This window comes from Olea europaea, unplaced genomic scaffold (assembly GCF_002742605.1).
Source record: "Olea europaea var. sylvestris unplaced genomic scaffold, O_europaea_v1 scaffold1422, whole genome shotgun sequence".
NCBI lineage: Eukaryota > Viridiplantae > Streptophyta > Magnoliopsida > Lamiales > Oleaceae > Olea > Olea europaea.
Window position 1 is genome coordinate 125721 of NW_019231751.1, and position 16969 is coordinate 142689.

A 16969-nucleotide genomic window follows, 5' to 3' on the forward strand; every position below is an offset into this window, starting at 1 on the left:
AAAAATTTATTTGTCAATAAAATTTTTGCAAAAATATTCATTTCTATCTTTGAATGGAATCATAAATTGTTCACAGGGTATTTTGGTCCAAAATATTTTAAAATGGACATTTTTGTAAAAATTGGTGAAAGTAGACAATTCAAGCAATTTCATCAAATAATAATTAGAGGGTGTTTGGTAGGAATTTTTATGTGAAAATATATTTTTGAATAGTAAATTGATGGGAAATGTGTGGTTGAAAAATAAGAAAAAGTTTTTGATTTACGTGTAATATTATTTTAATAATGAATGTGTGACTGAAAAGAAGAGAGAGAAAAATGTATTTTGAAAAAAAATGGGTGCCAAACAGCCTTATCTTGCGAGCATATATTCAGTAATGATAAGGGAAGAGAAGAATCCCATGGTGCCGTGCAGAGGAACCTCCCCTTTCGCGGAAACACGGCGCCGCTCTCTTGCCCAGTACTTTGGACCGCTGTCATGTCGAGTCAGCCTCCATTATAAAAACCATTGAGAAAACCTCAGTGCCGAACCATGGTTAACTTAAAAGAGATACACAGAGACATCCTCTATTTTTCAAAGATTATAAAGCTCTCCTTTGTGGCTAATTCTTCGTAACGTTAACAAAATATTTATTTTTTTCAAAATTTTTTCTTTTTCTTATTTATTAAGAATATATTTCCATGCTTTAGTAACATTTTCTTTTCATTTTTATTTTTGTATTTTAACATTGGTATTATAATAAGTTTAGAAAATTAAAATAATATCTTCATGAACTAAAATTGCATTAAATTTGACATCAAAAGCGAGTATGTAAATATATTAGATGAATTATAATTTATGTATCATTTATTCCACAAAAAATGATTAAGATGAAATGCTTAAAGTATACACATGTTTGGTTTGGATTAAAATTAATTTTAATTTAAGTCAAAGTCTAATAATCAATATTAATAACATTTTTCATGGATTCCATAACTTTTCAATCACACATTTCAAAATTTTTTATTATAATCTACTAAATAATCTAATTTTAATCTCCACCAAACACCCAAACTTTCTTCAAACTAAAATTATTTGTTTTTTTGCCCCTAAAATTTAATAGATATATTTATATTTATATTTAGCTTACAAGAAAAAAGACAAAATGAGAAATTTATACTAAGAGGAGGCGTTTTGTGATTTCTAAAACATGAGGGATGTCCCCGTAGTTGTGATAAATTCCAAGGCAGGTTCTTTTAATTTACTCAAAATGTAAGCTTCACTAACCATAGTTTACTCCACTCCTCACCTTCTATTTATTTCCAGCCTTCTTCTCCCCTCAACTCTCCCCAGAATTTCTCTCTCTAACTCCTACTCCCTTCTATCCATTTGATCATTTGAACTTTGATGTGCCTAAGAAAATGAGTTGCAATGGCTGCAGAATTCTTCGTAAGGGTTGCCATGAAAATTGCATTCTTAGACAAAGTTTACAGGGAATAGAGAGCCCACAAGCGCAGGCCAATGCAACTGTTTTTGTTGCCAAGTTTTTTGGCCGTGCTGGTCTCATGTCCTTTCTATCGTCTGTCCCCGAGTCTCAAAGACCAGGTACGTCACACCATCTCATCTAAATGTTCAAGCTAAGTCGGATTTGTGCGTGAAATCCGATTCTTGTTTGTTGATGAAATTTTCTATTGCAGCGTTGTTCCAGTCTTTATTATTTGAAGCTTGTGGAAGAACGGTGAATCCAGTGAACGGAGCAGTGGGATTATTGTGGACGGGGAACTGGCACGCTTGCCAGTTGGCGGTGGAGACGGTGCTGAGAGGCGGCGTTTTGCGGCCCTTGCCAGGGTTTTCTCAGTCGCCGGAGTTTGATGAAGCATCAGAAGCTAGTAACACTGATTTATACAGATCGCAAGATCTAAACTTGAGGGTCAAAAGGAAAGGTTTTGATGATGACCTGAATCTTGGTTTGACAATGGGTTTTCCAAGAAAAAATCGGCTTAGCGAGGAACGGCGGCCGGATTCTCCTTCGGACGAGTCTGAAATGACAACGTTGGAGAGTGGGCTTCTGAGTAACCAAGGGTTGCAACAAAATCACCATGGACAGGAATCAAAGTTTCTGAGACTATTTTTCTAAGTTTTTTTTTTTTTTTTAAAGCCCTCCCAATTTTTTCTTTCCCTCGAGTTATTGGGCACTTGATTTCTCAATTTTGTAGTGAGGAAGAAACTTTGAAGAAAGGATAAAGAGAGATCAGAGTTGCATTGTGTCTCTGTCTGTCTGTCTGTCTGAATTTCAGAATCTTTGTGTCAAAGGATATTAGGATGGTGCAAATATTGACGTTTGCCAGTAACCCTTTATGGAATAAACTTCCTTTTTCGTTTATTTTTCTTAACAAATTTGAATTCTTCTATATAAATTATTTTGTTGAAAGTATCGTACAAATTCAAGTCGAACAATTCTCAAAACTATTGAAAGGAAAATGTTGCTTCTGAAATTCATCTGAAAGTACTTTGTTTAATTGGTCATTAAGAACTCCAATAAAAAGCAAGGTTGTTGGGGTCCCCATACACGAGCCACCAGCTTTGAGGCGCTGCGTACAATGTATTTCTTTTGGTGGGACGTGGACAAAAATGTCCACTGCCCATTACATATTAATTACCTATTCACCCTTAGACAGTGGAGTCCTTTCGAAGGGAGAAAAGGAGGACCATAGTGATAGTTGCAACTCCATAAATTCCAGGCAAGAAATATCATCATTTATGAATTTGAATTTAAAATTGCTTGCAACAAATAAATAAATCAAGTTTTTTAAATTTCAAATGAACTACCTTAATAGAGCTCCATTTTAATGTTATCCAAAACCAAGCGAAGTTCGACTACAAAATAAATTCAAATCTTTTCTTGAGTTAATAGTAAAACTTTTTTAGGTGAATGGATTTAACATTTCCAAAGAAAAGTAATACTTTTTTTTTTTGTAATTATAATTATAAGCCCCCGTTTGATCCCCATTTTTGGTAATGAAAATGGATGAAATAGTGTTTGTTTGAAAAATGAGTGGTTGAAAAAGAAGAAAAAAATTTCGATTTACGTGTAATTATTTTATGAAAGATTGTGTGATTGAAAATAGAAAAGAAAAAAATAAAATATAATAGAATATAATTTAATGGAGTCCAAACGGGGCTAAATCAGTTCATAGGCTCGAAAACAGTGAGGCATAGAGTGGAACGCGAACACTGCCCAGTCAATTGTTTGACTTTTCTGTCTTGCTTTTTATACTGCCAGGTGGGTGAGGTCTCTCAGCTATACAGCAAAACTTGTACCTCAAGATGTGGGGTGGGGGTATATAAAAGCATTAAAAAAGGACGGACAAGATGAATTACAAATAAATATATTCCAAGATTTTGTATATGCTGCATAATGTCCAATGCAAAAACACAGAATCCTAAGGCTATTTCAGTGTATGTATTCATCGTGTGAAGTCTTTAAAACTTGAACGGGACATTGATGAGAGTTGACCAGATGTCAAAAACAAGAGAGAGAAACATGTTGCCTACGAACTCTGAATCGAAGAGACTAATGACACACTTGTCAAAAGCTAAAACACTGAAAAAATGCATCCTGCCAATTACAATTTAGCCCTTGTTTGAGCCCCGTTTTTCAACCAAAATACATTCTTCAACAGTGATTTGACATCATTTCAACCACACATTCTTCAATAAAATAATATTATACGCAAATAAAAAACTTTTCCTTATTTTTTAACCACACATTTCCCATTAATACACTATTCAAAAATTCATTTTCTTTACAAATATGGGGCTCAAACAAGGGCTTAATGTAAAAACACATTCAGATAGCACTAAGATTAGAACAAGAACAGGTTAATCACAGTGTTACTAGGATATTACATTATTTACATCAGTTTTTCATTTTCCTTGACAAGCAGAAAGAGTAGGAAAAAGAAAGAGAGACTGTGTACAACTAAGTGGTAAGAATGAAATGTAATCTTGGATACCTGGATTGGTTAGCATTCACGCGTTGATAAATCCCGTATGAAAATCCGAGATTAAGTCAGCCGGTCCATACTGACATCCACAAATGCTACCTCCAGATAGGTCGAAAAATGTTTGGTGTAGTGTTAGCAAATATGATCAGTTATATAAGGGTCCGTCTTCTCAGGCTGATGATACACAGTTACGCAGTAGCAAATGCGTTCTCAAACTAGTTTCTTTAACCTGTTACGTTTCATTGGACAATGAATTATCACTGGTAAATGATACAAAATATTATAAGAATGAGAGAATTTTGTATTACCTGCATTGCTGCTATCATGGATATAAAATCTGTGCACTGTTCAAGTAGAGCACTCTCTTTAGCCATGATTTTTGCAAGTTCAGTCACCAATGAGTTCACATCCTCCACCTGAAACGTGATTTACATTGTTCTGCATGGGTCAGCCATGCAAATAGAACAGCTTTCGGCTGAAATTCAAAATGACATTCTAGTCCCCTCTTTCTCTTATCAAATAAGGCAAAATGGTCCTATATTACTGGTTCCAGAGTCATTAAGGAGGGAAAAGTTAGATCAATCCCAAGGGAAAGTATGCAGTAAACAAGAGTAAATGTGAATACCCTAGGCAGAAGTGAACATATTGAGGATGCCATTGTCTGCATTACATCAACTGTGGAACTAATAGCATCTTTCACGCTTTGCAGGTCGGCCTGTCAAAATTGAAGATATTCTCGAATGTGTCAAATGAAATTCGTTTTACACTTGAGACATGGCTTAGAATATCAGCAACAAAGAAAAGAATTATGCCAGCCACATACAATTGCTCCTCCAACAATCGGAAGACGAAGAGTGCTAGCCTTCAAAGCTTCAATAGCTCCCAGCAAAGAAATTGAGTGGTCTTTATCCAAAGCAGCCCAATCTTCCAAAAAGGACATCTATATCAGAAATATTAACTTACTTCAGATTTGTCGAATTGAAATTATCTAAATCATACCCACATCCACAGGTACTTACCCGCCAACAAACAGAGAGAACAGATAGTTTAGAAAAATCCAGAGATAACTTCTGGGTAGAGAAATTAGTTGAAAATCAAATAAATAAAACAAAAGATTACAATAAAAGAAATTTAGTTACACTAATATTAACCCACAACTCAAGCAAGGATTGAATATACAAACCATACAGGTTTAAAGGTTTGTTGTTACATGTCACTGGCACTCAGTTGTATGAAAAAATATAAGTAACTCCGTCTAAAAAAATCTTTAAAATGCTCTCATATTGAATCCCATCATCAACCATCCAAAATTATTGATCTAAAGTATCCATCCAAATATGGGTAAAAAGTTAGGAAGCAATAACGGTAGCCTAAAGGGAGGAACAACCCCCTCCAAATTAGCATTGCCATACTTCACAGCAGTCCAATTCAACATGAAAAAATTAGGGAGCAACTAAATCTGATTTTACATTGTGAAAATAAAAAACAGAACCTCAAAGCTAAGAAATATTGACATTTCAAGATCGGTGTTTATTCCATCACTTTCAAAGTAGATATTGACAATAAGAGAGGATAATAGACACCCAACGAGATAACTATCACAAACACAGCCTCTCTATTTAAAACTAACAGATGCTCATGAGGTTTCTCCCTTTTACGTTTTGTTAAGATTTGAGATTCCATCTTAAAAGGTCAACCTTGTTAAGAAAAGTAATTCAAAACCTTATAAGTTGGTCTATGCTTTCATCTTTATTCAATGTGAGATTATATCCCTTCGTATGCTCTTGCAAGATGGTGGCTCGTTTGAACAAACCAATCTTGAAATCCGTATTAGCTTAATGGGCCTCTGATACCATATTAAAACTTAAGGTTCTATCTTAAAGGTCAACCTTGTTAAAAGGAGTAACCCAAAACCTTCTAAATTAGTTTATGTTTTCATTTTTATTCGATATGGGATTATATCTCTTAACACGTTTTAAGGCAGTTTTCCCCAAAAATAAAAAGTAAATAACTGTGATACCTAACCTGTCCTTGTTAAAAAATAATAATAATAAATAAAATAAAAATGCACTCTCTATTGCCAGATGCTAAAATTTCAAGTTTCGAAATGGCTTAGACATCGCAAAGGAACTGAAGAATAGTTACTTTGACAATCAAGCTGAAACAAACAGTTTGGGAAGCAAGCAACTTTGGCAAATTCAGCCCTTGTTTGAGCTCCATTCTTTTCATAAGAATGAATTTTTGAAGTGTATTGATGGAAAATGTGTGGTTAAAAAAAAAAGAAAAATTTCGAACTTACATGTAATATTATTTTATTGTGTAATTAAAATAATATCAAAACACTATTTAATAATGTATTTTTCTCAAAAAATGGGGCTCAGACAATGGCTTAGTTTTATGTTCATGCACTAGGGATATCTAGAGCATCTGTCAAGACTAAGTATGTCTTATTTCCATTATGACATATTGCAAGTAAATATATCATTCAACAGCATAGGCGTCAAATCTATTCTTTTTTGAGGGTCTTCAGAGTAGGAAACGAGAGGAATGAATTTTGCTACTTTGTGCCATAGCCCTCTTCATATAACAAGTAGCAAGTCAATAACACCAATCAACATGACTAACAGAGAAATTTCACAACCTTTACAGGAAAGATCACTATATGCATTCGAGATTATAATTTATATAGTTTAAGCTACATAAAACTCGATAAAAATATAGATCTGATGGCGGAGCATCTATGATGAAATATAATTACTGTAAATATCAGTTATGATAGCCGGTAAGCCAATTGGTAAAAAAAAAAAAAAAATACCCGTGATTGGACTTTTTTTTCAGCAATTGAAGCCAAATTTTTCTAAGTGGAATTGCAGTCCAAGTTTATACTGACAATAAGTGATTCATGTGTAAAAAAAATGATTTATATGGCCATCTCTGGGTTAAAAATTTCTATGTTATACAATAATTTTGCGGCTAAATATTCCAACAGAAAATTCTGCAATATAAAGTAGAAACCAGGAAAGGAGATTACTTGACCCTTGAGAATGGAGGCTAATTTTAACTTTTGCCTCAGCAATTGCAATCTGTGTCTTTTTTTGGTGACAGTGTCGCGTAGATCTGAGATTGTTATCCATGCATTCCATAGATTTTTCTGATAAAGAGAGGAAAAAGTTCAAATATTCCTATATGTGGAAAATACTTTAACAAACCAACCTAGTAACAAGTAACATATTATACAGAAAGCAATACAGATACAGAAAGATAGAAAAAGTAAGTTGCCATGTAAAATATAAGGTATGAACATTTCAAAGAGATTTTAATAAAATTCTCAAATAGCTAGAAATCTAATTTATCAAGTAAAATGACGAACAAGAAGCATATAAATATTCAGTTTAAAAGAAGCAAAAATGAGAAACTCAAAAGTCGTTCAGGATTATCCAGATTGGGAAGTTTGAACATACTAAGTAACTTACACTACAACTCGCTTCAGCCCTAAAACGGACAAAAATAAATAAATAAATATCATATTGTCGAATGAGCGGAACCTAACATACTGTCGGATATGTGAGTGAAATTTTTAAAGTGTTATAGGGTACTTTGGAAAATTTGAACGCATATTAGGTCGTCCTAATATTTTCCTCCTATATGAAAGGGTATATGCACATTGTCAAATTGAAGATAGAAAGCATACAAAAAGTATGAAAATTGAATAAATGGCAAGGATAGCAGAAATTACATCACCCAAAATTAGAATAAAAATAATGTACAGCAGCCATTGAATCTACCACTTAACATCTGTGTTTTAATGGTCTAGCTTTCAACTGTCTTGGAGCTCACTTCCTAGAGAATACTTGAAAACTTTACCAGATGGAAGTGAAGCTTCTTGAATATGAAACTTCCAAGTTCCAACAAAATATACACAAATAAACTAATAGGAAGTGAAATAAAATATAAGAAATGACCTTGATGTCTGTTCATGTATATTTTTCTAAACCGTCATGAACATCAATATATAATTCTGATTATTGTATTTTTCAAGGCTAGATTTCATCCATTCATTTGCCCATTATTCTAATGATATGCAAAGACCATCAACATCGAGTAAGGATACACACAATTGTTGTCCTCTCTATAACTAAAATGTTTCCATAAGCCCACAAAGCAATTGTATGATCTAACCTGAAGCTATCGCACAAATAAATTGTCTTCCATTGATTTCAAAATTAGTCCATACAAGTAATTATCTCAATAGATTTTACTTTTTACTTACACAGATTCATCACAATTACATACTCATCATCCTGCAATATATGCACCTGTAGATACTTTATATCATTAACTAAAAGAATTATTAGAAAGTAACAATTTTAAGATTTTGCAAAAAGGAATTGTGGTGTGTATTATGTTAGTTATGTTCATGCATTTTTTAGAATAACTTCCACACAGCATTAATTGGCTCGTTGCGAATATTAAATTACATCTGCATAGCCATGTTTCTAATTTGGAAAATAAACAAGTCTGCTGCTCAGATGCATAGCTGCATAAGTGAACATTAACTAAGGTTAATCATAGTGATCCCAACACATTTTGACAGATTTTTTAAAACATGAGGTGAATTATTATGTATGCAACTACTTTCATCAACATGCTTTGAAAGGTCAAATTTGACAGCAAAAGAATCAGTGTAGTTCAACAAGAAACGTGGAAAAAATGAAAAGGGTGATGGAAACACCCAAAAAATGCTGCTTTGCAAAGATCAATTGCTACTAGATCAGATATTAGGTGAGAATGAACTTAAAAATCATGAGTAAGAAAATTGATATTTATTATTATGCATCTCAAAAGGGAAGGGAAGATTATCATTTCGAGTCAAAGAAAGTATCTAGCAGAAAAACATGAACATTAAAATAATTTATTATCGCCTGGCCAGAAGGAAAGCATCAATACTGCTTAAGAGTTATGTCTGAAAAGCATAACAGAAGAATTTACTTGTAAGTTTTAATAATGGACATATAAATCGTGTTATCTGGATATTTTAATCTACACCAGTAGAAAACCGCTGAAGTTAAGGAAAACTCTAAGTTCTCGTCAAAATGACAGGACAGCAGATAAATTACACCCCAACTTTTTATTGCCGACTTTGTTAATAAGTCAACTTAAGAGGACCATAGTCAGAAATGAAGACAACTAGAAAGTCTAGAGCACAAAGACATATAGACAAGACATATGCCATCAAATTTGCTATGATAAAAAGAAACATGTGAACAAAACCGAAGTGCACCTGTCACTTTTCAATAACTAGACATGAAAGAATAACTAACTTTTCTTCTTATTTGGATTTATGTGATTTTGATGTTGACTTTCATTACAAAAATATATACGGTGAGCCAGTGACCATAAAGCTCAAAGAAAAAACTCTTTTGTATTTATGCAGATAAGAGTACTGTCTCCACTAAATTAGGGCTAGGACAGTAAAACATTAACTCACCTCTAGCTAGCTTTAAGCTTACTTCGATATTTCAAGGGCAAAGTACTTTAGCAAACCGTACCAACAAATATATAAACACGATGTCCTGTGGCCAACACCACAATTCTCTATTTCCTTTTTCTATTTGCTATGCAAGTTAACATGTGATTTCACGAAACAGCATCTATACATATCTCATTCATATTTATATTTATCTCATTAAAAGAATGTTCAGTCAGACATCAAACTGGGTCTTCTCATGCTCAGTGAAATAGTTATTTCACTATTCTACAATATAATCATTTCATCATGGATCCTAGAAGTGCTTCTCGCTACAACATGTAAAGAAATCAAAACACAAAAGTTAGCATCAGATATAATAAATAAACACATCCACGTCTGGCACTCATGCAAAATTTTTGAACGAACCATTTACAAGGTAAAAGTAAAAATAATAGATATAACAAACATGCTTCTAATCCTCCATAAGTTTTGTTAGTTTTAGATAATTATTTCTTTTCTACAACTAAGCCTTATACCCAATACATTATGTCCTTTCATCTTCCTTTATTTCCTCCACCAAGAATCTTATTATTGGAGTCCAAGCTGATTTTATATAATGGAGGATGACATGATGTAAGAGAAAAGCAATGAAATTCTGTTATGACCATTTGCATCTATCAACATTCACTTCCTCTTAACGAGTGTATTCCACATGGAGAGGTTTAATCAGCTATACTCTATGGGTTGGAATGTTTCACTCTGAGTTCATATGTTTCACACCACAATCACCAAAGCTAAACGGTCACACAATTCTTATGAGATCCTAACAATTCATTTATCCCGCTTGGTTTCACCATGATTATCAAGTGTTAAGAGCATAATATTTGTTACCCTCCACCCCCCCCCACCCCCCAAAAAAATAAATAAATAAATAAATTATGATCATTGTCAAACAAAAAGCACGCATAGACTGTCACTAGCAAAATCAAAAGCAACCCGTCAAATTTTGTATTCTCAAAACCACAGGTAACTATAAATCATCTCACCTCTGCACCGTGTTTCTGCACCCGCAGGACAGCTTCAGTTCTAGCATTTACAAAATGCCACTGCAAGTGTCGATTATACAGAAGCCTCAACAAGTGTGCGTCAAAAATCCGGTTCTCTCCAACCTTCCCCCTCCTAACGTCAACAGAAAAACTAAGAACTGAGGGTGTTTCACTAAAATTATTGCTAATGGTACTAACAGCATTTCTGACTCGAGACGGACTAATTCCACGGGATGGAGATGATCCCACAGGTGTATTAAGCTTGCTCGGAGACGCAGCTCTAATACCTCCACGAATAGGAGAAGTCATCGTTCGTGGGGATGATAAGGGACCATCACTTGGATACTTTTTCAATTTTGGCGGCACAATCAACTTGGACCCAGGACTTGTGGATAAGGTTGAACCTGAATCCTGCAATCTCCTCAATCGACTATTAGTTTCTTGCCAAAATCTTGCCGAAACAACAATTCCGCGAGGCCCATTATGCCCATGGGATGCCCCACCACATTCTTGAACTCCTGATGTACTGCCAGAGGATACACTATCCGTATCAGATGCAGTGAGATCAGATTGCACGGAATTTCCATCTGGTGCCGCCTTAAGAATCTGGGAACTGCCCAAATCAAGACTTAACCTACCATCAAGCGACGCCCTACTCTCATCAATCATCGATTGTTGCAATGCTCGAATCACATTTCCAGATCCGGTGAGCTTACTTTTCTCATCACCACTACTACTACAATCCAAACTCCTCGACAATGGATTCACTAGCCGGTTCCGTGCTGGCCATCGATGCTGATCGACAGGCTTAGTATTCTCCACTTGATCTCCTTCTCCATCGCCCTTCCCTCTCGATGGCGTACTGCTCCTCCTCCTCCTCTCCGGCGTACCCTTCCTCACACTACTCAAATTAGGCGAAGGTGGGACCACCTTAGACTTACTAACGGGTAGAGAAAACGCTTCACCTTGAAAGGAAACAGATAATCTCCGAGTAGAAGTGACCAAATGCTTTGTGGCAGCTGAAACCTCAGTGTAATTGCTCTGCTTGGAATCAAGATCAAGTGCTAACGGCCTCGCAGACACGGGACGCCGGCGGTCTACAGAAACAGACCTCTTCGGTCCCGACAAAGGCGTATTCAAAACCGAGGTCGAGTTTCTCGAAACCAAAGGGGATGGATACCTTCTAGAAGAGGTGGAAGATGAGGAAACTGAAGATGCATTTGAGGTTGAAGTGAAAGTCGACGGGCACATGTATCTTGAAGAGACTATTCTCGATTTAGGCCTTTTGGATGTATTGCCAGAAACCCCATTACTACTATCTTTTTCAGAAGGCAACAAAGGTGGTCTTCTTGAACGTTCATCTCTGATTTTTGCGTTTTGTGGGTCAGTCGTTGAAGCTACTCCAGAAGCAGCAGCCACCATCATCACGGCAAAGAACACACGTACAAACACAGTTATTGTGAAAATTCGCCGTTCACAGACTCATCCAGAAGCCCATTTGATGTCGCCATTAATCTGCAATAAAGATCAAGAAATCCCACAGTAGCTCAAGAAACCATAATGAGTCATTGAAATATTCCACATTCCTCCAAGATTTCTTCACAAGAGTCGAAAAGAATCTAAATGACAATGCTGCCAACTCAGAGATAGAAAAAACCCAGGAAATTTTGTTAATTTTCCAACAATTGAATTGAACGGGGGAGAAATTGAGATTTGCAGGGAATGGGGCACAATGTCTTCGGGGACAGGAGTCGAGGGTGAATTTGGGGGTTTAGTTGAACTTTGAATAGACGTTACGCTAACCATGATCGAGAAAATTTAAACTTAATTACTTGATAAAAAAAATTTTAATTATTTTAGTGGATTAAAAAATTATAATGAGGGGTTTAAGTAATTTAATAGGTATTTTGTAGGGATTGATGGGGCTGTCTCAACTCCCAAAACTCCACTTTTTAGTGCAACACCACATCACTTGTACTCTTATCAGTTTTTCAATTTATTTGCCCAAAAATTGGACCCTACAAATTTTAACAAGAATCCAACCTTATGAATCAAAATATTTTCGATTTTGGATCCAAAAATTAAATAAAATTTAATGGTTCTATTTCATAAAATACTCAAATTTTAATAAGTGGTTTTGGTTGTTAAAATATCCGTTACTGAACTTGACGTTCACCCTTATATTTTCGATTGTGCTAAATGTACATAATGATTTACACATACATAAAGTAATGAGATAAAATTATATCGAAATTTCTTCAATAAAAAAAATCACTCTTTTTTCACAGTTCATTTGTATGTAAACCATTATATACCTCCTTATGTACAATTAACGTTATTCTTATATTTTACTGTTAAGCAATAGGACGACGTGACATACTATAATAGATGATAAGAAATAATAGTTGATTACAAAATTGATTGCATAACATCTTGTAGTTTGCCACATCATTCGGCATAAGTTAAGCACCGATATTTAGGAGATTAATTCCGTATGTATATATTAAACAAGCAATCAAAATTATTAACGAAGTTGATGAAAAAGTTGGGTATCCTAACTTTTTGAGGAGAATCGTGCCAGGTTTGTTAGAACCATTTAAAATTTACGAAGAAATAAGTTAAATTATACCTTTAAAATTATGATTGTTGTGGTGTAGAACCAAATTGAATGGTTCCGGTTCTTGTGTGGTTCTAGTAATTACATGGAATTGAATAGTTTTATTTACATAATCCTCGTGGGTGATTTTAATTATTTCTTGAGATACTTGAACCAAACTTTTCGATGCCCACCAATATGCAATTGATGAATATTTCAATTATAGCTCCAATTTTAGTTTTAAAAAAACCCTAATTCTTAATCACTCAGACACGGATTAGATTCAAGAATAATAATTTAAACCTTCTTTGGTAACACGGGATGGTTTGATAAAGTTTTTAATAAAAATTTCAATTTTTTTTTTTTTTTTTGTAAAAAATTGATGAAATGGAAGATTAAAATTAATTATTATTTTTTATCTCAAATTTTAAATTATTTTATTTTTTTTTAAGATTTTCAAACAAGAATGGGTTGCCACTTAATAGGTTATAAAGCCAAACCTAGGTATTAGCAAATGACAACCAATTCAATATTGGTTTAGTCGAAAGAAATTCTTGGTTATATGAACTAATATCGAAAATGGGATTAATTACATAAAATATAATCTAGTTTATGACTCACAAGGTTGGACTCTAAAATAACAATATATTCTAAACAATTCACATTTTTAAGTAGCTTTATTGAGATAAGTATGAAATTATATAAAGTCTTTCGATTAATGTTTGTAAATTGCACAAATATCTAATTTGATATACTAGCTCTATTTGTTTTGTAATTTTGATTCGAACTATAAATCCATCCTTGAATTCAAAAAATTACGTTAATAACAAGTTTGAAGAGACTAGTGGAGAGATGTCGTGGCTTGAAAAAGAGGGCCATTTGCCTTGTAACATTTGCAAGGAATGACACTTGCTTTTAACGCCTATATAATACGTCTTTGTTTTCTACCATCATATCCAAATTATCTAATCATGTCATTTTTGTCACTTTTTCCCCCCTATTATGTACTCAAATAAACAAAATCTTTTGCTATTGAAAAGTTTGTGTTGATGTTGATATGAAAATTCACATTTAATCAATTGACGGTCAATCTTAACTTGGTCAAATACCTTATTAATACAAGTCAAACTATGAAAGACGTAATAAAGAAATATCATCATGATATGATAGAAAACGTTTTTCTTCAAAACTTGAGAATCGTCATCACAACCAATCAAAAGGGAGTCATGATAACCTAAGATGTATATATAAGGCCTAGATTTCATGAGAACCTTGTCTCAGATGTACTCTCCAGCCAACCAAAACGGGGTGGCCTTTTTTTGTTATCAACAACTTCTTTTTCCAATAAATTTGTGTCGCCTAGGTATTATTATTATTATTATTATTTTGTTCAATTCATTACTAGTTTTGCCGAAAGATCTAAACATTTAGATATATGTTAATCATAATTCTATCACTTTTAAGAACACGAGTCTCTTGAGATCTACAAAAAATCGTTATTTCTTTAATTTATCCTTATCAAATCAATCCATCAGTATCCCCTCTATTTATTAGCATATATAACTTAATTAAAGGTTTAGTATGAAAATCAACTTCATTGACTTGAACTAATCCGTGAATTTTAGTTGACGCCGTCAATGGATTGTAACGAGTCACGAGGGAGACCAAAGATCAGCAAGCACAACAGTGTTTAATTAAACTATTTGTCTATTTAGATTTAATCAAGAGATATTCAGGCCATGTTTGGGAGCTATTTTTCACTCAAAAAATTGATTTTTTGATCGTTATTTTACTATTACAGCCGTCATATTTGACTTTTTCTCTCACAGGTGGATTCCACTTTTCTCCTAACGTTCCAAAAATCAATTCTCAAAATCACTCCCAAACAGACTCTTATTAATGGTGGTTGAAATAATTTAGTGAATTGGGCCTGTCTCATGCTTGGCAATGATTAAATGGGCTAATAAGTAATATCACAGTTCAATCGTATACAGGATGAAGGGTGTGCTCCATTAGGCTATGATTTAGTGGGCTGGGCCTAGAGAGTTTTCATTGTTTCAACCTTGTTAGCCAGCCCGGTCCAACTGGATTGGAGCTGTACTATTGGGCCACAAATTGGCCCATCATAACGCAGACGGCCCAGGAGTGCAAGGGACTAAATCAACTCAAACATAAACTCCAGGGACCGATTTGCAGCAACCAGAAACCGTAGAGGCTGATTTGCAACATTCAAAAAATAGAAAAATTCTACTTGTACATAATTGTTGCACATAATGGTGTCCATAATGTGATATGACAATCATTCTGTTGTTGATGTACAAATGTGAGATTTGAATTAAAGGTTGGATCCAGTGTCACGTGTAATTATGGATACCATTATATAAAAAATTATGTATATGTAGAACTTCTCCAAAAAATATAGGGACTGATTCGCAGCAAACAGAAAACTCAGGACCTGATTTGCAGAAAATAGAAACTTCCTTGGCATATTTGCTGAACCCAAATAATTCAGATACCAATCTACCAAATTTGAGGGTGAGATTACAGAAAACAGAAATTTGAATAGCGTCTGCAGATGATGGAGGGGCCCTGCTACATAGTCATGGCCTCATTGGGCCCTGGATTTTCCAAGAAGGGGGACATGTGCCCCCCCCCCGCCCGGCTAGTAGGGGCAGACCCACTTGGGGGGTCATATGGACCTGTTTTTTTTCCTAAGAAAATAGTTGTTTCAACACATATCAAATAAAATCGAAATATTGCATTTTTAATATTATTTCGATGTACTCAAGGCCCAATTTTTTGCTCCTAAATGGCATGCAAAATGATCGATTGTAACAAAAGTCGTGCATCAAAGTAAATCTTTCCAAATTACTATTTCGAAAATTTCATTAATATGTTAAGTTTTAAAATTTGTCAATGATCGTATCAAATTCACAAATTCCCTGCATCATCTAGAAGCTCATTTCGAAAATTACATCGTAATCATATCGAATGGTTCAAACAGATATTGAAAATAGTTAAATGTGTCAAACATATGTACTAAAATATCGTTTGACTCGTCTTCTCTTTAAAAAAATGCAATTATTTCATTAACTTTTATTATTTTTGCAAGATAAAATTTTCAATATAGTTTACATCATTTTATTAAGAAATTTTATATGAAAAATGAAGTCAAAAATTTTAAATCGTTATGGATTAAATATAAATTGAATTGCTTTCAAATTACTTTCGCGTTAAATTTAAATTTCATTTACTTCCTGGATTAAATGTGAAATTCATTTCTATACATTTACTTTCTACATCTAATTTGATTTACTCACCATTAGCTTAATATCTATAAACGAAATGATAAACAAAACTATAAAAGGAGCAAAATCCATGTAACGATATTGACAACGATATAATTATAAGGCAATTTTAATGTAGCAAAATGCACATTAACTTATTTTCATTAATACTATGTTATTTTAAAAAATTACGCAATAATTTTTGACCCCACAAACCAAAAGGTTTGGGCTCGTCCTGCCAACCAAGAAGAATAATTCATGATTAAGTTAGACCTACGAACAATGTCCTTTAAGAAAATATTAAGCCCCTCTTTGGTAGTAATTAAAATTCAAATTTCAATCCAAATTCAAGTCAATTATTAATTTTTAACATATTTCATGGTCCCATAAACTTCTAACTACATATTTGATTAACTTTTATCAAAATTAACTAGAAATCTGATTTTAATTTCCATCAAACAGAGACTAAGAAATATTTTGTTGATTTGATTATGGGTCGGTACCATTTTAATGGACTCATAAATATTAAATTCTTGGATGCCAAAAAGATATTAAAATATTAGAGGTAAAGTGCTTGTTTGGTA

The 16969-nt window shown here is 33.8% G+C and overlaps 2 protein-coding genes across 4 annotated transcripts; one reads left to right on the forward strand and one right to left on the reverse strand.

The window, feature by feature from the left end:
• Positions 1 to 1302: 1302 nt before the first annotated feature.
• LOC111375824 (LOB domain-containing protein 39-like) lies at positions 1303 to 2362 on the forward strand. The gene is made up of 2 exons (XM_022998733.1): positions 1303 to 1584; positions 1677 to 2362. Exons 1-2 carry the CDS (start codon positions 1401 to 1403, stop codon positions 2114 to 2116), a joined length of 624 nt encoding a protein of 207 aa, XP_022854501.1. The 5' UTR covers positions 1303 to 1400; the 3' UTR covers positions 2117 to 2362.
• A 1450-nt stretch (positions 2363 to 3812) lies between these two features.
• Positions 3813 to 12409, reverse strand: LOC111375825 (QWRF motif-containing protein 2-like). 3 transcript variants are annotated; one of them, XM_022998734.1, is made up of 6 exons: positions 10503 to 12372; positions 7018 to 7137; positions 4810 to 4926; positions 4612 to 4701; positions 4295 to 4402; positions 3813 to 4215 (listed from the first exon to the last, which is right to left on the reverse strand). In XM_022998734.1, exons 1-6 carry the CDS (start codon positions 11925 to 11927, stop codon positions 4156 to 4158), a joined length of 1920 nt encoding a protein of 639 aa, XP_022854502.1. In that variant the 5' UTR covers positions 11928 to 12372; the 3' UTR covers positions 3813 to 4155. The 3 variants fall into 3 exon arrangements, 2 of the variants coding, with proteins under 2 accessions (XP_022854502.1, XP_022854503.1); XR_002699368.1 differs by having other exon boundaries at positions 4172 to 4215; positions 4810 to 4910; positions 10503 to 12409; XM_022998735.1 differs by lacking the exons at positions 3813 to 4215; positions 4295 to 4402 and adding an exon at positions 4419 to 4529 and having other exon boundaries at positions 10503 to 12395.
• Positions 12410 to 16969: the final 4560 nt, after the last annotated feature.